Source organism: Cryptotermes secundus, unplaced genomic scaffold, assembly GCF_002891405.2.
Source record: "Cryptotermes secundus unplaced genomic scaffold, Csec_1.0 scaffold1475, whole genome shotgun sequence".
NCBI lineage: Eukaryota > Metazoa > Arthropoda > Insecta > Blattodea > Kalotermitidae > Cryptotermes > Cryptotermes secundus.
The window spans coordinates 576,699-601,182 of record NW_019731600.1 but is presented as its reverse complement, the minus strand read 5'-3'; the positions used below and the strand labels follow the sequence as shown (position 1 = coordinate 601,182).

The window sequence follows — 24,484 nt, the reverse complement described above, 5'->3', positions numbered from 1 at the left end:
TGTACATGTAATGGGGAGTTATGACATCACATCACCCCTTGCTACTGGAGACAGAAACAGTCACTGAAAAAATGCTAACACCATTTCATATTGCTGATTGCCTCTAATGACTTAACTGAATTCAATACCCTTAAATGTTTCAAATCTTATAAACTCCTAACAAATTTACTAACAAAATTTCCAAGGAAACATCTATAGGTTTCCAAGTTCAGTTCCTTTCAGGTACCCATACATGTGTTTCAGCCTAGTTCCCGTGGACAAAATGAGACATTTCTGAGCCTTTATCCATAACAGATGCAATTTTCCAAGACTCTTTAACACTCATATCTGTCTCATGCTATATTTATAAACTAAAATCTCTATTGAGCTTATTACTTTGAATATGATGAAATACTGATCGTAATACTTAACACTCTAAATTTTTTTATCGCTACTTTAGGCATGAAGTGAAGCAAAAATGAACCATGCAGTGGTCTTCGTGTATAAAGCATAAGCTTTTCCCCTTGCTGATCCCAATTCAACATCTGTGCCATGATCAGAGCTGACGGAAGCAGTTGGCACCTTCTAGTGCTCAGTTCGTTATTCTCTTTGCCTTACTCATGGATACTACCCTAGCTACGCATCCAGGTGGTTTATAGCTTGAATTTTGACCCTTGGAATAACAACCATAAATGAACCGTTTTCACTTGAATCACAACAGTCAAATGCTGGAACGGCATCTTAAATAGGTCAAGATTATTTCCATCGTCTTCTTCACAATAATTTAATTCTGCTATATAATACGGGGGGGGATCTCTTATACACAATCATTGGGGCTGAGCAAAATACAGAATGTGAAATACTGTAACCTGCCACCTCTCTCTCTCTCTCTCTCTCTCTCTCTCTCTCTCCATATATATAAATTACTTTTTCTAGTAAAATCAACTGAAAAAAATTGATATCAGCTATTCCAGTATTTATACAGCTCTTTTATGAATTGCTTGTAACTGAAAGGGTGCAGAGGAAAGAGACCCCTTACACTGAATCCTAAATACCCATCCCTGAAATGAACATGCCACATAGTTATGACTAAATGTTAAGCAATTAAATAATGTGTGTTGTTTCTCATCAAGTTATGGTGAACACAGAAAAATGAAGAACAAAGTGATCATTCCTGTCCTGAATTATTTTAAAGTTTTGATTGTCAGTCAGTGCCTGGATTCAAGTAGCACTGTTCATTGCTACATCTTGTCAGTACTTATAGTAAGAGAAACATTTTGTACCAGTGATAATAATTCTGATTCATTTTGCTGCTGTGTATTTTAATTTGTATTTATTTACGAGATGACTGGTGTGGAGCTAATTATACACATAACAATGGACTGGATTACTCAGTCAGTTCTTCTGCCAGGAAGGTGACTTCCTTTTGCCTTCATTATATCTCCATATGACAGAAACAGGTCTGTGACCTTATAATCTACAGCATGACATGCATATATGGAGAAATTAAGCAATTCATTCATTAGTCCACTGTTGCTGTTACATTATACTAGAAGCCATTTTGCAACTTTTAGAGAGAATTTGCCACATTATACAAAAAATGTAAAAATTGAAAAGGAAATTTTAATTTTCATTTCATATGTGTGTGAAAGTGCCAACTTTAGAGGATACAAAGTGTCACATGATCAGCGCAACGAATCCCCACGGCTGTTAAGCTCGGTTTTCTAGACTGGAGCCACTATTCCCTTGAAATAGCTCCTCAATTATCCTCATGAGGCTCAGTGGACCCTGTTTCAGACCCACTACTTCTCAGAAAATATGGTAGCGCCGGGAATCGAACCCGGGACCTCTGGATCTGTAGCCAGGAACTCTGACCACTAGACCACAGAGGCGGATACTAACTTCATCGAAACACGGCGGTCACTCGGTTGGAATAGTTCACTTGTGGACTCAAGCCACGGAGTATGTGTGTGAAAGTGAGTCTATTATTGTACCAATTTACAAGGGAGATAAAAGTGAGTGTAGAAATTATTGTGGGACAGGATATCACTGTTATCAACTTCATATAAAATTTAAGTTAAGTCCGTATGTGGATGAAATTATTGGAAATCATCAGTGTGGGTTTCATTGTAACAGATTAACTACTGATCAGATTTTTTTGCATTTGTCAGATACTGTAGAAAAAATGAGAGTACAATGAGACAGTACATCAGCTACCTGTAGACTTAAAAAAGCCTAAGATTCAGTTAGGAGGGAAGTATTGTGCAATATTCTTATTGAGTCTGGAGTACCCATTAAACTAATTAGGCTGATTAAAATGCGTTTAAATGAAACACATAATAAAGTCCATATAGGTAAAAATTTGTTTGAAATGAAGAAAGCAGTCTTCTGGGATGTGGCACCGTGTAGATGTGGTGTCAACCGATGTTTCGGAGGAACGTCGGTTAACACCACATCTACACGGTGCCACATCCCAGAAGACTGCTTTCTTCAGTCACCGCCGTGAAAACCTCAAATCTTACATTTGTTTGATAATTTTCTTATCCAAAATGGTCTAAAACAAGGAGATGCTTCATTGCCACTGCTTTTGAGCTTTGCTTTAGAATATGCCATTAGGAAGATCAAGGAAAACCAGGTGAGACTGAAATTAAATGGGACACATCAGCTGTTAGTCTATGCTGATGATGTGAATCTACTAGTTGATAATATAGATACTGTGGCGTATTTGATCAACACATACCACCCGAAACGTGACAATACCATAAAGAAAAACAAAGAAACTCTAATTTACACAGAGAGAACTAAGTATATGTTGCTGTCTCATAACCAGAATGCTAGGCAAGATCATGACATAAAGATAGCTAACAGATTCTTTGAAAATGTGGCATAGTTAAAAATCTGGGAACGAATCAGCATTTCATTCAGGAGGAAATTAAGATAAGACTGAATCCAGGTAATGCTTTCTACCATTCAGTCCAGAAGCTTTTGTCTTCTCATCTGCTGTCTAAAAATACTCGCTAGCTAGTGGAAGAATATTAAATTTCTTAAATACCCTGCAAGAAACTCTCCTTTTAACATCTTCCATCATTCTACACAATGTTTGCAGAATAGCACAGTAGTGTTTTTGTCAAATGGTTACCAGCTTCCCCTTCAGTGTGGGATCAAATGTTTAAAAAGTAAAGCTGAGATAGGTTTTTTTCATAGTACTTTTCCTGTTCCATGCCATTAATCATTCCAGTATTCTCCCACCTACATGCATTATGATGTCATTGTTGGTGCTACTGTTGCTGCCAGTGTTATCATCATCAAGATGGTACAGCAGGACATGTGAGGTTCTATTCCCAGTGGACTGGCATTTGCTTTGTCTACAAATGAAACCATCTGCCTGGATGTCCAGCCATCTTACTTTTATTTAATATTTTGAATCACCTCAAAGCCATGTTTCTGGCAATACAGGAGAAAATGATAACATATAAACTAAGCAGATTTTTAACTATACAGATGGATAAATGGATACATGATAAAGGTTCATTCTAGCAAGATAGGGTAACTTATTTGTGAAATGCTTCAGTTTGAAACATTGTGCAGAGTCTATTCCTGAATTTAAGACCACTGCAGTTACAAAACAGTTGATGAAAATCTGGGTCTGCATATTAATCAAAACACATTTCTTCTTTTAGGTGCCAAGCTATGGAAAGAGTGGTACAGTTAGTCATTCAAGAAGATATGGACGCTGAAGTCATTTCTCTGTTGGGCTCATGTCTCTGCACTGTTTTAAAAGAGCAATTGGAAGGAAAAGTCTTTCCTGTAGATGTTACTGATGAGTAAGTATATTAATTTGGTAAGCTTAAGGCTGCAGAATTCACATGTAGCAAGGTGATGTATAGCTGTACAATTTGTCGCAGCTGCTAGTCTTCAGAAATGAACAATATGTTTGCATGCATGCACACATCCACATATACACCATGTGGTCTCATTTTTATAGAAGTTTGTTCATAATTTGATTATCACTGTCCTAAGGAATGGCTTGTAAATTTTGTTATCCATGTGTAAATTCATTACCAAATAATGATACGTGTAACATCTCTTAAACACTATGTGCATTACATTTGTGAATCTGTTTTACTGACTTACAGAATGCTTGAGGACAGTATAGCTCACCCATTGTTTGCTATGTTGTGCAATGTGGTACAGTTGTCAGAGGATCCACGTAGGCACCCAATTTTATCTGTCCTGGCAGAAATGTTGAGCCACCAGCCAAGAGTGGGCTATCTACTTCTATATTTTCTTAAAGCCTGATAAGTATTAAAGGCTTAATTATAACACAAAATTAATACATATGATCTAATATTTATATCTACTGTTACATGTGGGATAAGTAGAGCGTCACAGTACATAGTCCTCTTTTCTGTTGCTGGTAGAGCAATTAAATTAAGAAAGATGAAATGGGTGAAAAAAATTGTAGTATGCATGGGGAAACTGAGAACAGGATTTTGATAAGAAAAAGAGGGTAGACTGCTTTCAAGATGCAGGCATAGATAGAAAAATAGTGCGTGAACTGGATTCAGATTTGAGGTTTTGTGAAACAATTAACAACCCTTCAATTTATATAAATGCAGATATGTCTTGATCAGCTGAACAACAGCTGTTTAAGGAAAACATTGAATTGTGTGCTTTGCTACTCGTAAGTATTTAAATGTAGATGGTACGGGTAAATTGTCTATCATAAGAATATTATGAATTATGACTTATCTAACATATTATACTTTCTTCCCTCAGTAAAATAAATGACGGAAAGTCATCAGCGTACTGTGAATTCTGTCAAGCACTGGATAAGGAATTAGAAAGCTGCTTGCTTACTGATTTGAAGGTAAGTAACAGTGAATTTCATCTCTGCGTATTCATTTCTCATTATTTGACATTGTTCTGAAGCTTATGTTTCATATTTGCTCAGCTCTGCCAGGAAGATGATGTGAGTTTGTTTTGCTGGCTTGTACCTGAAGTATACATTCAGTTCCCATCAGTTGCAATTGGTCATGCTCAACTCCTGCACTTGGTTGTATCAGCAGTGGATGCAGCCCAGTTGGTGTGTCTCAATCTACAATTCAATTGCTAGACGTTTTTTCTTTGCATTGTTTATTATAATCAAAATGATGATGATGATGGAAGGCAGAGATTGTCGGGGGGGGGGGCAGCGCCTGCGAAATAAGCTGGCTGATTACTCCTTAATACCAGCAGGAGCAATTCCCTCTCTGTGGAGTTATATTAACCCTTACACTGCTGTTGTCGACATATGTCGATCTCTGAAAAACATGGCGTCCTTGCTGCGGTCGACAAAACCCGAGTTTCAGAATATCAGGTTTCTTAGTACCAATCTCATTCAAACTTGGCGGGTGCATAGAGTCATCTATTGGGAACGTAATGAAGCATCGTTCATTTCAATGGCTGCATTCTTCTGCACTCTAGCTTAAGAAATGTAAAAGGTTGCGTCTGCAGAGCGATGCGCGGTAGGCACGATTGGGCACGATCGGCACGATAGCTGGCAGCGGTTGGCAGTAGTCGCAGTCGTCGCAGTGGTCGCGGTAGTTTGCAGTATTTTCTAGGAAGTGTAGTAGGAAAGGAAGGTGGAAATAAGTACTGTACTCTGTTTGTATATACGTAGATACGGTTTACAGTATAAGTACTATTAATGTAGTACGTCGAGGGGGTCGAGAGCTTTCCTGATCTTTACATTACAATATATAATCAATGTGAATAGAAGTAATTGTACTGTCAAAACGTGCCTTAATCCATCTGTTGGAAGCCAAGTTAAGGTAGGTTGAATTTGAAGTTTTCACGCTGTTGACTGTGAATAGTTATGTCTTCTGGGATATAGTGCTATGTAGTCTGGTGAGAGACAACGGAGACGTTTCGGAGGAACCTCTCCGTTTTCAGGGTCTAAGAGTAAGCCAAGCGAGAAACCAGGATGTAAAAGTCAACAAGTAGAGATAACCGCTTTCGGGTTGGGTTGGGAAAATTGCTGCTGGTCCTCGCCAGCACAACCATTCTTGGTTTTGGGTCCCATGGGATTCATGACCATTTTTTTTGTCACGACTGTGGGAGTCTTGCAATGACCTCAAGACTGCTTGCAGAAAAGCACAGGATCTGTGTAGGCTAGGGAGGAACTTACAAACCACCAAGTCTGCATCTTACTTGGAAACAGCCAACCAGAAGGACACAAAAGAAGAGCATCTGCCCCGGGTCCAAAAATTGGTTGCTGTAGCCATGTGGAGACAGAGAAATGAGAAGGGTGGGAGAGAAGTCATGTACATGAGTTGAGGCACACAGTTGGTAATAAAAAGAGCAAAATATAGTAGATGGGAAGTTGGAAAAGGAAAAAAATGCTCAGGGTTGATGGGTGCCTGGAAAGCGCAGAATTCATGCCCTAATATGGACTGTGTGCCCAGGCATATTTGGACTCATGTTGAGTGCCCTGTAAGGTAGATTTCCTGCAAACTTTCAGGGAGGAGATGAGAGGTTTCCTTGATTTGCTTAGGCAGAAGCCATCCTCCCTGTTCACATTCATGGTATGTAGTTTTTCTCTGTCACATCCTTGTTAATGTCCATATAATTGGTTTGGTGGTAAAGATGCTGGTGTCCCGAGTTGATGCTGTGGTCCATCATGGCTGACTTGTCTGCATTATCTAGCAAGATATGTTAGTGGGGTCGAATTGAATGGCCTGTCTGTCCCATGTGGACCTGACCACACTTGCAAGAGATGTTGTATACCTTGAGTGTCATCAGCTGTAGGTTTTCCTATTTATTTTAGTGAAAGCCTACCAAACTTGGTGATATGCAGGGACAACACCCTGTTAATACAGTTGGAGGCTGATGTATAATAGGGCAGGAAAGTAACTGAATCCAGATTATTGGTTGACTTTCACTGGACTACATGTGTTTATGTCCCTGAAGGTAGAACTTTTCATGTTAAGGTATGGTTTCAGTTCTTATGTGAAACCATGCAGCATTTGATGCAGTGGTTATTGAGCGAGTGCAACAGGATGTAGAATTCAGAATGTGAATGTCAGGAAAGTTTTACATTTGAATTGAGCAATAAAGGTTTGAAGGTGTTATTAGTTTGCTTCTTGACAGGGATAAAGGAAAAAGAAGAATCATTCATAGTATGTTCAGAAAAGTCATGAAGGACAGTACCCAAATTTGAAACAAGGAACCTTCTCAATTACTGTTCCGTAGATCTTTAGTCCAATGATTTTAATTTTGTTATTATCTTATACATTAACAAAGTACTTGTTACTGAAGTACATACCACCACACCAAAACACCCACAATCACTTTTGCAGAATGTATGATACAATTAGATAATTTTAGTTGTACTATTTTTAGTAATTAACNCAGTGATTGAGACTAGCTCTTTCTAACGGGCCCAACTGAGTAGGTTTATCCTTCCCTATCCACCGGAAGACGGAGACAGATCCAGTCTCCGAAACGTCGTGGTCTTTTGTCTTTTACATACCAGACGATGGGTGAAGTCCAAAATAAGCCAAAAGAAGTACAGTATATACCATCGTCAGAATCCTTTCAAACTTATTTACTCTTCTGATGCCCTTTGGGTAATGTTCATTGTGCATATGAGTACTTAAAGGTGCTTTATCATCTTTCTACCATTTATATGCATTCATAGTATATGAAGCAAGCGTACAGTGGGCATGATTTGTTAGAATGATTTTAGAATAATAATATTGTCATATGTTGCCTATTTAACACAAGAAGTAAATTCACGCAGGTCTCCGATTTAGCGAATATTTATTGGACACTTGCTTTTGCACATGCAAGTACAATTATGAAGAAAGAAGTCTTCTGGGATGTGGCACTATGTAGATGTGGTCACCTATGACTTTTGCGAAATTTTCTTCTTTACTCTTATAATTACTTGCACCGCTATCCTCGGTTAAGTGTGTTTGTCCCTTGTCGAAGAACTCTTCCTGCTAAAGTCACATACAAACTCAGTACAGACTGAATACAAACTGGCCGACATTGGACTGTTAAATCCTGCGCTCAGACACAATAGAGAGCACTTCCCATGATTTGATTTAACGTGTTCTATGCTTGTTACCTCAGGAATGCATTATTCCTGCTGTTTCAAACAGTTTGTTTGGTATTGAGTGGGAACTCAACAGTTTCCATGTATTTGTTGTCATGGAAGAATGCGTTCCCATCGCAGCCGTTGCGCAGCAAAGGATGTCATATAGCATGTCACAATATTTTTATTATACAGGGAAATATCTTGCACTTGGACTCTTTGTGTTGCTTTCAGATGTCAAAGCCAGAGATAAATTCATATGACAAAGGAATTATGTCACCTCCATCATTTGAAGAAGCAATGCAAAGTGAATCATCGAAACAAGGGGCAACATATCATAAACAGGAAGGGTGGGTTCCTGCAGTGAAGCCAGCTGGGGATGGCTTCCCAGTTGCACCAGCTTCGCTTGTAAGTGAACAAGAATGTTTTATGCCATTAAGACAGGTGTGGACAGACATTTTATATGGAGGGCAGATTTTTTCAGTTACAGTTGGTTTGCTCTTCTAGAAAGAGGAAATATTCCAATGTGATAACAAAGTTGTTTAAATTAATCTTTTAAACAACCAAGTGATATAATATATTAAAAATATAATAGCATACAGTATCTTATCCAGAATATAATCATTCATCATTCTTACCAATTAATATGACAAAGGGTGCTCCTTGTATTTGCTGACAGAATTTTTTTTCAACATTTTCCATCCAGAGCCCTGAAGTTTAATGTATTTTAAATCACTCAACACTTCAAAATACTGGCATACCTAACAGAGTTAACTTCTCTTTTTCTCCTCCTTGTGAAGGTCGCCGAATTTTAGCTGGAGGTTGCCAGCAGCTTGTTGAATATCAAACAGTAAAGGAAAATTCAACAGTTAGAATTTCATTTTTTTCTTGGAAACTTGAAATGAACTACAGAATTGTTCATGCTCCTTGATAGGATTGCCACATTTCTTATCAGCCACAGTTGAAGTGGCTTAAGTGCCTTGTAGAATAGAGAATTGTATACATTTATTTTCCTTTTCTTGTTTGGAAAGTGTGTGTTAGCATATATGACTTATAAATAAGGTTGCAGTTCCTCAGAAGAATCACATTTAGAAATTTCAGTTATTTAGATGTTCAGTAATTTCAAAGGGGAATGCAGGGTTAGTTTTGTAGGTTTTGTCTTTCAGTTGTAAGAATGTGTAATTTTTATCATCCATTTCAAAAACACTAGTTCTAGTACCATACTCTTTTTAGGACTACTGAAGTTAACAAGAATATGAACCGTCTGAAGTTGAAGTGTTCTATTTTCGTGAAATGCCCAAGTTTTACTGCAGTGCTTGGAACATGATTTAATCTTCAGAACAGTTACTGCATAGTACATCCAGTGAATTATGTAGTGTAATAACCAATGGCAAAAAGAGGGTAAAGCTATCCCTGTAATAGGCTGTGGAGGCCCATAGGGTTGTGAGACGTTGAGGATCCCGCATTTTATAGACATTCGGCTCACAGATGGCAGTAAGGTTGTCAGCCTTATGCTCTGGCCTCCCTTTGTCCCCCAGGAAGATTCCTGGTACTTATTTCTGTTAGAGGCTGAGTTGACCCCAGGGCCATAGTGCGGTTGGAAGGGTTAGATCAGTTGAAAAATCCAGTGACCTCATTGGGAATTGAAACCACGCCCTTCCAGCCTGTAGCATAGTGACTGTCACTCATGAGGATTTTTTATTTACTGAATCTTTAATTTTTTGTAAGACCAATTAGGTGATCCATCAATGGTTGTACTGGTTAACTTTTCCCAAAATCACATGTATTCTTCAAAAGTAGATGCCAGCTTTTTTACATGTCTTTGCTGTTTGTAATGTATTTTGTATCTCTTATGGAAAGTGAGTATGCTGGGGACATGCTATAGCCTTCATTGTTCTTGAAATTTCTCCCTCAGCCTCTGAACATGTTAAATGTTAACAGTTGTAGCATATGTTATGTTTTGTACGCAGGCAATGCCAGCAACTCTTCGTGATGTGGGGGCAGGTAATGTGGTGTATGTTGTGAACCAACCAGGGGGACCTGATGTCACTGAAGATAATCATATTTTTGGAGCATCATTTGGCAACAAAGCAATTCGAGCTGTGTTTGTGCGCAAGGTGTACACTATACTCATGTTGCAGCTTCTCACCACACTCGTCTTCATCACCTGGTTCATGTTTCAGTAAGTGGTGAATTGCTAACTTGAGTGTACATTGTGGTCATTGGCATCTTTGTCAAGGCCTCAGATGAAATAATGGCATGTAATTTTTCTGTCAGCCTTCTGTCTCTGTTTCACAGATCTTTTCTTCAGTCAGTCTTGGCTTGACATACATATCTTATAACAGATTAGCTTACCATAGAGACAGTGCAGGTGATATTTTGCATGATAACTGGGTTGGTACAGTGCTTCTTTCAAAGGAACAGAACAAGATACAGTCATCATTTCTATGATGAACAGTTACCATGTTCATAGAATGTCAAATGCTATAACAAGGTGAAACTGTTATATGATGTTAAAAATTCAAATTAGTTACTAAAAACTTTTTCTTAAAGGAATCCTTTTATTCAGTAAAAGAATACCTTGAATGGTCAGCATAATGATGGATCATACAGAGTGTAATTGTTTTTTATATTACCTATTTACAGCTGTGTTATTCCTTTCTATATTATTTTTGTTTAAGTATGTTTTAGTGTATTATATGAAATATTGTGATTCACACAAATAGTGTCCTTGATTACATAGTGTTATTTATTGGCAAGGTTGTGTGTTATAACTGCTACTATTGTACTCGTTTTTAATAATGGACTACTTCTGTATCTGTCGTGACTTATCACCTGTATGGATTACTTGAAGTGTCAATAAATTAAATTAAATTAAGTTATATTAAAAACAATGAAATCCCAATCTGTTGTTCCCAGATGTGATGAATATTCTTACTGACAGTGATTAGCCTTGATAACTTGAAAGTTACATTTCAGCAGTGACATTTTTTCCAAACCAAATTTAATGATTATGCTGCCATGACTTGAGCACCAGGAGCTTGTTTATAAAAGCATGATAAAATTTTACAAGCTTCAACCTAAGTCATCATGGACATATGGTAAACAGAAAATGACGCTGTTCAGGCCTATGTTCTAGCCATTCAGACTGCAGACTGAGCTAAGCTACTTATGTGAATTTTTGTGAGAATCTTTTCTCTCTGCTTTGCTATATTGTGTATGTACAAACTGACTATACTTGGTGTTTCAAAATATGTCTGAATTTCAGAAATTAATGTTCTTTCCGTGCTGAAAGAAACATTGCACTACAGTGTATACAAAATTCAGCTTGTGTCCCATGATTTTCTGACACATTGTTGAAACAAAAATTAAAGAAAGTAACGTGTGTGGTCAAATATGTGTTTTGCTATTTTTCAGTGATGCAACTCGGGACTTTGTACGGCGCAATAGTATCATCCTCATCACTGCATAGTAAGTTGCACTGTACTCAAAGAAGCCATGTACATAGGTTATCCAGAAAGTAAGTTCCGATGGACTAATGAAAAAGCAAGAATTATTTACAAGCCATTTATATTGCTGTTTGATGTACATACTGTACATTACTTTTCAACATAGTTTCCACCATTGTTAAGGCACGTGTCATAGTGGGGCACTAGTTTTTGTATCCCTGCATTGTAGAATGATGCTGCCTGTGATGTGAACCACGTGTTAACAGCTTCTTTGACCTTGTTGTTGTCGTGGAACCGTGGGCCACCAAGGAAGGTTTTCGGATGCAGGAACACATGAAAATCACTTGGCTGTAAGTCTGGGCTGTAGGGGTGATAATCAAATTGTTCCCAGCCAAATGTCACAATGAAATCTTGCATTGTGGCAACAGTGTGTGGGCGAGCCTTTCATGAAGCCTTACAACACCCTGACTAAGCATGTCATGTCACTTGTTCTGAATCACATGATGCAGTTTCTTGAGTGAGTTGTAGTAGACACCTGCGTTAATTGTTGAGCATTGAGGCAAGAATTCCACAATCAGAACGCTTTTTCTGTCCCAAAACACTGCACATGATCTTGCAAGTTGAAATGGTGTATTTGAATTTTTCCTTTACACCTCACAAAGTTGATGATGAATGTTAGCTGTTTTCACGTTTCTTGCATTCAAGAAATGGATTAAAGACTGCATTTCACATGTGGCTTCTTGATTTTCTTGAACATTGTAAACATACAGGACGCTGCGTAAACATGGTTCAATTGTCTGCAAATGGTGTCTGTGCCATCCAAAAGGAACAACAAACTCTGCAGGCATGTGCACCATAGTGATCACAGCACTGCAGCAGCAATATTTGCAAACGGAACTTATTTTGTGGGTACGCCTTGTAACAGAACGTGACTATCTAGTATACATTTTAAGTTGTGAATGTTAATGTCAGGATTCAAGGCCAGGCTCTCCATATGCAGGTAGCTGAGTATTTAGAGATGTGATCTTATATATTTCTGAAAATTCAACTTTCTGTTTATCACTTCTGTTGAAACCTTTCTTTTCTGTCTGAAAATGTGCAAGATAGAATGACTGTCTTGTACAGTTTGGTTGTAATTCACAAGTGGCATAAGACATTCCTTTTAAAGTTTATTCAGAGCATATACATTCCAGGCAGTTACAGTGTTGCCAGTGTCATTTAGGAATAGAAATTGCAGCCTTGCCTGTGTATGTAAAACTGACAGTCTCTTGTTGTATCAAACAAATTCACTCCACGTGCTTTTTCTTAAAAGTAGCTACATAGCTTGGCAAGAAATTTTCTGTTTTACTTACACCCAATAGCTTATCACTATATTTGTAAAACCAAGTCATTGGATGTTTCCTGAGCCACGTAATTGTAATTGATGCTTTTGCTCTCTCTTTCTCTGAGATCCATATTAATATTATTCTCTCATCTGTGCCTAGTTTGGTTGTGATGTCACTTCCATTGAAGTTTTCTCATCAAATTTTTGTATAGGTTTTCATTAGTTGTAATGCGTGCAGGATGTCCTATCCTTCCTTCCAATCATCTTTCCCATCTTTTCTGTCTTTCCTTCATTGTTCTATAATAAAATTAGGTGTTGAATACGAAGTATGAATATTATTATGTAATGTTTTGCAGTTGTATGTGAATTTGTCATACTTTTGCCAAAATATGTTCCTCATCACTTTAGTTAGTTTCACATACTTTTATGAAAGTTAAAGGCCTTCGTTTCACATCTCCGCAAATGTTATGGCATTGAAAAAACATGAAATATCATTGCAGGAAGTCACTAAGATGATGTTTTTTTGGAGGATACTATAGTGTGGTACCTAACAACCACTTCAGCATGCAGACTGTATGGTAGCCTAGTCAAGAAAGAGAAGAAATCTTACGTATCAGACAGCAGGACATTTATATGTTGAATTATTGATGTGCTGCATGCTCTCTGGACAAAATAATTTTATGAACCATCAGTAGCAATGCAAAAACCGTAGTGGCCTACAGTGATGAACAAAGGTCCTTGCAGTCCTAAAGGCTGAGTTTCTTGTTTGTTATAGCGTTACGTTTGTGGTCACATATATCATTTTGGTGTGCTGCTCAAATGTCCGCCGCTCCTGGCCCTGCAACATCATCGTGCTTACAATATTTGTAAGTATTAACCCATGACTTTCCTGTCGACACTGTTGTATAGTATTAGTAATAGGAAGTTGTGGAAAAATGTTGGATGTTTTCGTACTTTTTAACCTTCTGTCCTAAAAGGGAACCTAACAGAGGCTGTAAATTAATACTTAACAGAGCAGTAATTACCTATTTTTATGCATCATTTGTACATGTGGTTGCTTGGAAAAGTTCTGGGGTGGAATACCAGCCTTGGAGCAAGATTTTTATTCTTATTTATGTTTTGTGAAAGACTGAACTGTGGAATTTGTTTCGTCTGATGGAACTGCAGTGGTGTTTACCTGTATCACAGAGCTATCGATAAAGTCTGCTTTAAACTTGTGTATTTCCATGTTTACCACATAGAAGACATTGTTAATTTATGAGAAGTCATAGCTGTTTGGCCATGGATATTTCTGCCTGTGGTGAAGAATATGCAATGGAACCTTCAGAGAAGGTAGTTTGTTTACACTTAATTTATCTCATCGCCATGAAACTGGTAATCTGGAGGTAGTTGCAAAAGAAATTTTTTTCTGTGAATAGTTGTATGAATAACCATTCATCATGTGGCATGATGCCACTAGAAGTGCCAGTTCACTGTTTAACAGTGAAGATTTTGTCATAATTTTAGTCATTATATGATGTTTGTAATAGGTGTATATTATTTGTTCTAGACTCTGTCCATGTCATATTGGGCTGCTACAATTTCAGCTTTCCACGACACATACATCGTGATTATGACAGTTGGGCTTGTGACTGTTGTGTGTCTCGGCATATCCTTATTTTCTGTACAGACTAAGGCAAGTGCATGAGCTCTAAGTTGTATTCTTAAGTTATTTTTCTCTTCTCAGTTCTCAAGACTGAGCTATTTTTGTGCTATTCTGACATATCGGTGCTTCATTTTGTGTAACTAATTAAGTAAATCACAAGAAATTGTTTGTACAACAGGTATCAGTACAGTGAAATCTGGAATTCAGTTAAAATATTCCAGTGCAGTGAATATCAGTAACAACTGAAAAAGTCTGATGAGAGCCTGTCTCTTAGTCAAGACTTGAATGCAAGACCTTCTGGATATGACACAGGAGTGATACCCACATGATGATAATGTTTGATGATGTAACTGTTCAGTAAAGTTGGATCCAACAAGCAAAAATAATTCTTTTTCCTTCCCTCTTCTTCTTTTTCAGTCACCTTTGTTTTGTATCATGTGTGCTGGCTGTGTTTTTAAATAGTGACAGGAATGTGAGTTTTCCCAAGTGTAACTCAGAAGTTTCCTTCTGTTGGAGGTTTATGCATTCTCAGTATGTCTCAGTTCTCTTTTGAAACATTCCTTTCAGGTCACCTCTCAGCCTAGCATCTTGCTGTGAGGACCCTCCAGCATGCCTTTATGATTTTGTCTCACAGTTCTGTAACTGTTTCTGGCTCATGTTTGCTGATGAACAAATAAATCTGGAAAGTAGATGAAGTTTATGTAAAATGTGTTACCACCCCTTCTGTTCTTCAGATTGCACTTCAGTGTTGCATGTGCGCTTGCCATCATTTATGTTGCATTTTGCCTGTTTTTTCTGAAATGTACATAGATATTGTAAATACTCGTATAGCCGGCCATGTCAGTTGTCGGACTCACTCCCTCATTGTCATTTCCTTCTCAGCCACAGTTACCTGGAAAAGCTTTTTATTTAGTTATATTTATTTTGACTTTCCCATTAGTGGAATGGAACCTGTGGATCAGTGTTCATATTAAAAACTTCTGATGTGAACTACCACCCATCCTTACACTGTTGTCCCCCCACCCATCAGCCATAGACATCTGAGAGGAATTTTATTTTCATCTTGTGACTCGTTTAGATATTGCTGTCTCAGAGCTGACAAGATCTTGAACAAATGTAAATGGCTTTTGGACAGAATGATCATATGGGCAGGTTGTGACTGAAATTCTATAATTTTGGTCTAAGAATGAGCCTGCTAGAATGAATGGCATGAATAAGTCACAGCAGGTAAATATAACAGCAAGCAAAGAACATTGTATCCGTCCCTAGGTGTAGTGATTCATCGTTTTACAGGCATCTTTCTATCTGACACTGTATGACGAATGCAGTAAACAAAGCCTTCTTATATGGACAGATTTCATGATGTGTGGTTATATTATGACATTACATAATATTACAAATTTTAATTATATGACATTCTGTCAGCTTCATTCTTTGTGGTATTCACATTTTCAAGTTATAAGTTATTCTCAAATACAAGTACATTATTTAGATAAGATATGAAATTTTGTGACAGTGGTATATTAATACAACTAGTATGTTTCTGGACATTATCCATCGTCCTGTTTTTATTTAAACCACAGTGTATCGGATGCTGGATTCTGTCTCTGTCTTCAGGTGGAACCTGCTCAGTGGGGCCCAATTGATAGAGCTAGTCCCTAGTTTTAAATAAAAACAGGACAGTGGATAATGTCCAGAAACACAATAGTAGTACATTTAGGCTATTCATTCCAGCCCTTTCATGCTGCTGCTGCTTTTATTTATTTATTTGTGTGTGTGTGTGTTAAGATTTGCAGAAGAGAACCTGAGGCAACATTTCTGTTTACCATTGCTCTTGTATTTCAGTGGGATATCACTGGAGCAGGAATATACCTGTTTGTGTTTCTGCTAGTGGTTTTGCTGTTTGGGATTCTGGCTGCAGTGATAGCACTCACCACTGGCAACCGAATCATGACGGTGGTGTATGCCGGGCTGCTCGCTTTGGTGTTTGCTATGGTGAGTTAAAGATTGAGTTTCTTTGTATTGTCTTCCTCTTTCATTTTCTTCTCCTATAATTTCTCTTGCTGGCCTCCTCACTCTGCCTGTTTTATGGGTGTGGCATTGTTTTCTTTTTTCTTTTCCGCTTCATTCTATCTGGCATCTCCTGTTCTGATTTGTAATTACTGTATTTATTTGCATAATTTATGCCTCTGTATAATTTACACGCCATACTTTTAGACAAGAGATTTTGAGGAAAAGAAATATGTATATTATTTGCAACTTTTAGTCTCACCTTTTTGGTTTATACAGTTAAGAATGTAAGAAATCATGTAATTTGTACTGCATACTCTGACTTGTATATTATCAGTTCGAGGAGACACCTGTAGAGGCTACTGAAGCAGCGCACACAAATGTTTTTCACTTGCTCATTTGATGAAACCTTGGCCTTGCCCAAAAATGGAGAGGCAAAAAGGCACACATTATGGAAATGCATATAATTAGCGGTGTCTGTACACATTTTGCTACTCCTGCATGCACTGTAGATGCTATTTAGTAAACTGGACTACTGAATTATAGTCAGAACAAATGTTGGATCATCATTGATCATTTAGATGTCGTGTTTGGTCATCTGAACGTTAAGTAGACCAAGTAGCTTGAAGGGTAAGCCATTAAATCCAGTTTATTTTAATCTTTCAAGGAGGAGTCATATCGTGTTACTGAATGAGATGGTTTTGTGAAGTGGTCGGTTTTTTGAAAGTACTACATCAAATGAAAAAGCACAACCTGCATCCACACTACCTTTCATACCATATTATTGAACCATATAATATTTTAGTTAATAATTTTGTAAATGAATCAGTATGGCCAAGAGAAATAGTTGTTTGTTAACTCTCTTAACCATAATTTTTGTATTGATAAAAATACAGTGCTTTGTCTCTTGCACATAAAAAGTGAAAGCATTTTGGGTTAAGTACATTTAGTTGCTTTCTGATTACTCCTAATAAATATATAGATATAAGTGTATATGTTTGATTTCTATGTAATCATCAAGTTGGTGTTTTGAATATGATCCTGAAGCCAAGAGGTAGAGTGAGGCATGGCACAAGCCATAGTCTCCAAGACAGAAGAAAGCTCACATGAGCAAATAAAAAATGAAGACAAGAGTCATTATTTTTTTTTTCAATTCTTACGGGATACTTCCTAAGGAATTTATGCCACCCAGTGTCATAGTGAATCACAAATATTTTGTCAAAGTGCTGGACCACACAAGAGAAGGGTGATATAAGTTCAAATGGAAATTTTAGACTATTGGTTCCTTCGAGCTTCATCACGATAACGCACCTGCACACACAACATTGTCAGTTCATGAATTTCTGGCGATAAGTGCATTCCTATGCTTCTCCAGGTTCCTTATTCTCCAGATGTGTCACCTTGTGATTTTACTTTTTCCCAAAATTAAAATCGATTGTTAAGGGCTATCATTTTCAAACACTTGACAGCATTCAGAAGTATGTAACTGACGCCATCAAGACCCTAACAGAAGCTGACTTACAGTCCTGCTATGAGGCACGGAAAATTTGCTGGGCCAAGTGTGTTGCCTCAGAGGGATGTTATTTTGAAGGGAACAGTGTCTATTTAGAGGAATAATTGGATAAACGATTTTGTACCAAATTAATGTCATTGCTTTTTTTAGAACACCATGGTTTTATATCTGTAGGCTGGTACAACAGAATAAATGCCCACAAATAAAGTTAAAATGTGTACATTTTAAATGCAATCAGCTTTTCTTCAAATGAAGTTCACTTGATAGGGTCACTCTCAATAATTCATTATCACATGATAATTTGGAATTTGAAATTGACTTCCCTGTGAGGTAGCATACTGTGGCACGTGCAGCTGGACTCTTTGTGTATTTGTGTTAATATTTTGTTTTGCAGTACCTAGTATATGATACTCAGCAGATCATGGGGGGCCGCAAGGTGGAGTTGTCTGCGGAGGAACACATCTATGGTGCTCTTCAGCTGTACATAGACATCATCAACTTGTACCTGATCTTTCTGTCACTTGGGAGTAACTCCTGCAAATAACTTGCTCCCCAGGTGATGAAAAGTTTTTGTGTTATATGCCATAATAGTGTGCGAAGCCAAAACAACTTGCCTGAATTTAGTATTCCTCTTTCAGCATTTGATTATGACAATTTAGAAGGTTACTAATCTTATACATAGTCAGGAAAAATCTTTCATAGTATGGAAAGATGGTAGCTTTAATATAAGACATGACTGGTAAGAAAATTTGCACTCTTTTCTGTCTCAAAACAATTTTTACTTTTTTATATAGAAGTCATCTGTGGATTTCATATTTCACACAACTATATTGCCCTTATAGGTTATGTTTCCAGCAATTACAGAATTTCCTGCCCCTTTTGAATTTGTAACTGCAGAGGAGCAAAAAGTACTTTCTTGATGCAGGTATGCATGAATATAATTTGTGGATTTTGTATTCATTTTTAGGTGTTCAATATTTGAATAATTATCTTTAGAAAATTAAGAATCCAAATTGTATGGAAATTAAAACAAAATGGACAATTTTGCACACTTAACTGATATATGGACATTTGTTGTGAGGTGATCAGGTACCTGCTTGCACTGAGAGTGGTGTCTCGTATCATTTTACATATCCTGCATGTATATCCGTGTTATGTCAAAGACCACCAAACCCTGCATTTCCAAGACATGTTATGCAACATTTTTGGAGATGGTCACTGTACTGTATGTAACATGTCATTTCTCTGTGGAATAAGGGTAGACAGGTTTATTGAATTTATTCAGTTTTATTCTTATGTTGAAGTCATTTTATCTTCTCTGTTGTTTTAAAATATGGATGGCCCAAATAGAGCCTTTTTATTACTAGTTTTTAGTTCAGTATAACATTTCTTCTTTTTTCAAGTCAGATCACTCTACAGTCTGATAATGTGTAATTTTATTATATGCCAGGGTTAGTAAAGGTATTTTAAGTTTACTTTTATCCCAGTGGAAATAGCTGTAGGTGATGTGCCTATGAACTTATTCACTCTCTGTTCACAGTGTATTTGAGATTTGAGGTTTTTATAACGACTGTGCTTCCTGTCGTCTGGGATGTGACACTGAATAGCTTAGTAGATAAGTCGTAGTGTTTCAGAGGAATATGATGATGCAAGGACTCTTCTTACTTGAAGGTGGAGTTAGCACATTTTTCCAAAACACTCCTATTTATTTACGAATGTTACATCCCAGAAGAAAGTAAAATTAATTCTTTATATATATTAAATACGTATTAAGTTCAGTCACTGCAGCACTTCAGTTTTTGCTTTAGACTTCGCTGCTGTACCTCCCATTTCTCTAATTGTGTGCCTCATGTCTCCCCAGAATGATATCTACAACTCATGGCCAGGTCAGCCAACAAACCTACTTAAAAGAATATTGATGACAGTACTAGCAGTGAGACACCGAAACCACTCTCCGTCTGGCCATGTTGATCATCTCTGCAGCAGAATCTGGGAAGGAGTAACAGCAAAGGTCATGAAGGTCTACCTCAGCCTGCTCACAGGAAGGATGTATGATAGTTCAGAACAAAGTCCAGCTTGGCACCTCTAGTGACACATTCTCAATGTCCTCTTTGATGCATTCTCCCAATGTCATGCTTCTTCTGTTATGTATGATTTTCTTGCTGACAGTGTGGAGAACTGTTAACATGTGGTTTTGTCATGAGTTGATCTTGTTCACTTTCTAGCTGCAAATTACAAATCTTACAATGCCCTTGCATCAGTGCATTTTAAAAGCAATTTTATGGACCAAGGGATCTATCTGAATGTGTTCATAAAATAATTTTGTTATATGAGAATCAGTAATAATATTTGATATTAGGATAGTCTGCAGATGTTACATGTTATTTCTCCATGAGATTTCCTTTTCTCTTACAAGAAATACCAGACATAATGTAGCAGTTACCACAGTTATTTCACACTTTTATGTTTCTGTTTCTTAATTGAGCCAGAACTGGCAGTTTTCCTGACTTAGGTTTCTTGTTTTCCTCAGTCCCACCAGCTGAATGCTGGGACAGCACCATAAAATAAACTGTGGCTATTTTGTCCCATTTCCATCCCAGTTCTCCACTATTGTATTCACACCTCTCATGTTTTTTTTTAATTCGCTTAGTGGGGCATGGAGTCCAACTGGGTCCACTCGGCATGGCGGTCACTGATTGGCATATTGTACCTGCCCCGGGTGATTATGATGGATAATTTGGTGGAATGAAGATTGGCATGGGAAACCGAAGTACTCGGAGAAAACCTGCCAAAGCGTCACTTTGTCCACCACAAATCCCACTTGACCAGACCTGGGATCGAACCCGGGCCGTCACGGTGGGAAGCCAGCGACTAACCGCTTGAGCTATGGCGCGGCCCACCTCTCATGTTACAACAAGGGACATCTGCAGTTAATGCATCTTTAATAACACTTCCAGCCTGGGGTATTTAAATAATTAAACCCCCTGCACTAGAGTGTTTTGAGTGATGTAAAAAATGAATAGCTTTTATAGTTTTTATGGAAACATGTGAAAGTTTGTCAAACAAAAATATAAGCTTTTCTTACATTCCTTGCAAAAAATAGACTGCTAACACTTAGTTGATAGGGGATGCCAGAGTTGTGTATCTTTAGGCTGGCACAGTGTAATAATTGCCCCCAAATAAAGATAAAATAACATATAAATCGTAAATGTCATCAACTATTCATCAGATGAACTAAGTTCACTTGACAGGGTCACTCCCAGTAGTTTATTATTGAGTGGTAATTTTTAACGCAGTGTCCTAAACAGAGTGCCACATCATGCTGCTGGCAGTACACTGTCATAAGCTTCTTGATTCCTGTTTGGTGCTTGCCAGTTTTTGTACATGCTTTAAAAGTTCACTGAGGTTGGCTTTCACTTTTATCTGTGTTGGCAGAATTCTGTGCAGAAAATGGTCTCTTTCAGTAAGTTTTCCAGCAGAAGTTCACCTGGCGCATTTCTGAATGTCTTGCCCTGCATCACTGAGTAGGCCATTAGTAACCATCTCGTGGAACTACTCTAGTTAGGTGTTTTAACACTTTGTGGACTGGTGGCATATTGTTATGATTTTAGGACACGTTATGTTGAAACACACTATACCTTGCACTGGCACCAGGCAGATGCATGACTGGTGCATGATAGACCTCTTGAATGTTTGCTTCGTAGTCAGTAACATGACCCTGCTGTTTATGACCCAACTGTTTTCCTTTCCCACTCCAAAAGAAAATGCCTTTATTCATCTTCCAGCTGCATCCACCTGGCAGGAAGTTACTAGTGCAAAATGGATCAAGGTCAGAAGAGGTTGAGGTCCAAGCGTTTTCTCGGAAAACAAGAAATATCTGACTTGTTCTCCGATGAGCTGTATGACGTCCCTTGTGAGTCTGCTAGTGATACGACTCACAATCTGATAGTGTGGCAGGGGCGAACAAAAAATTGTGGCCACAGATAGTGAAAGTGACAGTGACACTAGCTCCGACGAAAGTGCGGGTAGCAACATTGTGGGGACAGCCAGATGGGGAAAAGTAGACAAAACGCCTGCTTTGGGACAGTTTACTGGAAATCCAGGGGTGAAGCAAATTCCATCGGACCCAACGCAAGTGTCTCAAGTAGCGGAACTGTTGTTTGGAGATAGTTTCTTTGACATGCTATATTAGGAAACTAACAGATACTATCTCCAACACCGTGAACATTATGACAGAATTTATAAGGCGTTGAAGTGAGTGGATGTCACTTCAGCAGAAATGAGAAAATTTTTTGCACTAATCTTTCTAATGGGCCATACAGCAAAAGGAGTATGACTGTCTACATGTGCAAGTTCTGTGTAATGCCAATTCACAAAGGGGAATGTTTCCAAAAATATCACATTCTCAGGCACTTCTAGGAGCATTGGTAAGTGTTCTCCAAAAATTTTAGTTCATAAAATTAATTATGAGATTTTATATTGATTTTTAAAGTGAACAGTACACAAGTTAGAGTAGTAGGTTTAAAAATGCCGGTCCCCAGAGCGATTTAAATGTTTAAATCGCCGGTCTGTGAAGTGTTAAGTTTTCTTTTTATTTTGCAATGTGTGTGAGCATCGACTATACACAGGTTGAAGAGATGGAAGAAAACTTATTCCACTGCTACACTGACTTTCTCTAGAATGAGTAATATGCAAGCATTGATTTGAGTTGTCAATGTCAATTTTGTATTGTTGTAGTCCGTAATGCTGTAGGTTTTGTTTTCTGTCACCCTTATGTCTGTGCTAAGCCATCTCATTGCCATGGGCGATACTCAGAACTTGAATGTCTGCGGTGTCTTTCCATTATATAGCCGAGAAGTTCTGTCTTTGTAAACTATTTTTCTCTCTCTCATGCCCTCAGCTGTTGTCTTATATGTTTGGGGCTAGAAAACTGTTAACCCATATACATATAATGCCCCCATGTTTTTGACTTTCTGGCAGAGCCTATCTACAGCAATAAATTCAGTGTTATGATTCTTGTCAGTAGGTATGTGCCAGCATATATTTCATTGTTGTGTACATGGCCATGTTTTTGCTTCACACAACTGAAGAATCTTGATTCCATGCTTATGTAGTTGTCTTGCACAAACACTTGAAGAAATATTTGCCTTTGAAATGCACAGATTGCCTAATCAGTGGTAAGTCCTTTCTCAGGCACATATACTTCTTGTAATTTTGAAGTTAGGCTGTGTAATATGGGTCAAATTTTGAGTAAGGTGTCATAGCCCAGTTGTCCCCTGGCTACTTGTGTGTCATCATTATGGACTGGTGACATAGCTAAAATCACTAGAAATCTGTTGAAGACATACCAGCTGGTGCTGCATAGTTGCTTTGCATTATTGGTCTTTTGCTCCAGTAATCATACAAAGATGGCTTATAACAACATGGACGTGATTGATGACTGCACAGAACACTTTTTAGTTACTGTGATGTTACAGATTTCCACTGTGCAAATGCAGACTTTTCTCCAAAGGACCACCTTGCACCTTCTTGTTTACATATTGTGTTGTGTATGCATTTATTTCATCATGCATAATTTTGAAAATTTCGCCAATGAAACATTCCGAAAATGTTCACCTGTGTCGTATTTAAATTTCGAGACTCCACCCTAATTCAGAATCAGAGTTTGGCCATTTAGGTCTTACTCTCACTGTTCTTTTATGACCCCTACTTGGTTCCGGTCAAGAAGAAATTTTGTTTTCACTATTACTGCTACTGCTACCACTGAAACAAGATACTGTGAGAAATTCTAAGTGACAGAAATTTGAGTAAATTCCTCTGAATCTGAATAATTTATAATTTATGATATTGTCTGTCACAAAAGATGCTATAGCCACAAACTGTGACCCAAACTCATACTAGGCAGTTAGTTATTTATTTTGATTGAACTGTACTATCAGTCACATGGAATCATATGAGGTTATCTTGGTTCTTTGAATTCATAATCACTTTGTCTTATAGCAGGAAGCAGAAAGGTCTTCATGTCTTGACCTTGTGTATGGTACTGAGGCAATGAAAACACCAAATTCAGATGGTTAATGTGTAGTCAGTTTATTTTTTGTGTCAAGGTGGTAGATTCTTGTTTTATGAGGAGGTAATGAAACCTCCTGGCACCCAGTAGAATGAGTATTATGGATCTTTTGCCCAATGAAAAGTTCATGTTGATAATGCAGATTTTGTTCATGAATTTTAACACTTTGTGGACCGGCGATTTAAATATTTAAATCATCCTGGGGACCGGCATTTTTATACCTACTACCCTAACTTGTGCACTGTTCACTTTAAAAATTAATATAAAATGTCCTAATTAATTTTATGAACTAAAATTTTTGGAGAACATTTACCAATGCTCCTAGAAGTGCTTGAGAGTGTGATATTTCTGGAAACATTCCCCTTTGTGAAGTGGCATTACACACTTGCAATGTAGACAGTCATAGTCCTTTTT

General features: G+C 37.7%; 1 protein-coding gene across 2 annotated transcripts; it reads left to right on the top strand.

Moving 5' to 3' along the window:
• The first annotated feature begins 5,386 nt into the window (after window positions 1-5,386).
• On the top strand, window positions 5,387-20,699 carry LOC111867288 (protein lifeguard 2). Of its 2 annotated transcripts, none has more exons than XM_023857007.2 (9): window positions 5,387-5,603; window positions 8,294-8,467; window positions 10,030-10,241; window positions 11,477-11,530; window positions 13,608-13,698; window positions 14,382-14,507; window positions 16,323-16,472; window positions 18,395-18,556; window positions 19,862-20,699. In XM_023857007.2, the coding sequence occupies exons 2-8, from the start codon at window positions 8,294-8,296 to the stop codon at window positions 18,542-18,544; spliced, it is 957 nt and encodes a 318-aa protein (XP_023712775.1). In that variant the 5' UTR covers window positions 5,387-5,603; the 3' UTR covers window positions 18,545-18,556; window positions 19,862-20,699. The 2 variants fall into 2 exon arrangements, with proteins under 2 accessions (XP_023712775.1, XP_023712774.1); XM_023857006.2 differs by having other exon boundaries at window positions 5,389-5,792.
• The last annotated feature ends 3,785 nt before the right edge of the window (window positions 20,700-24,484 follow it).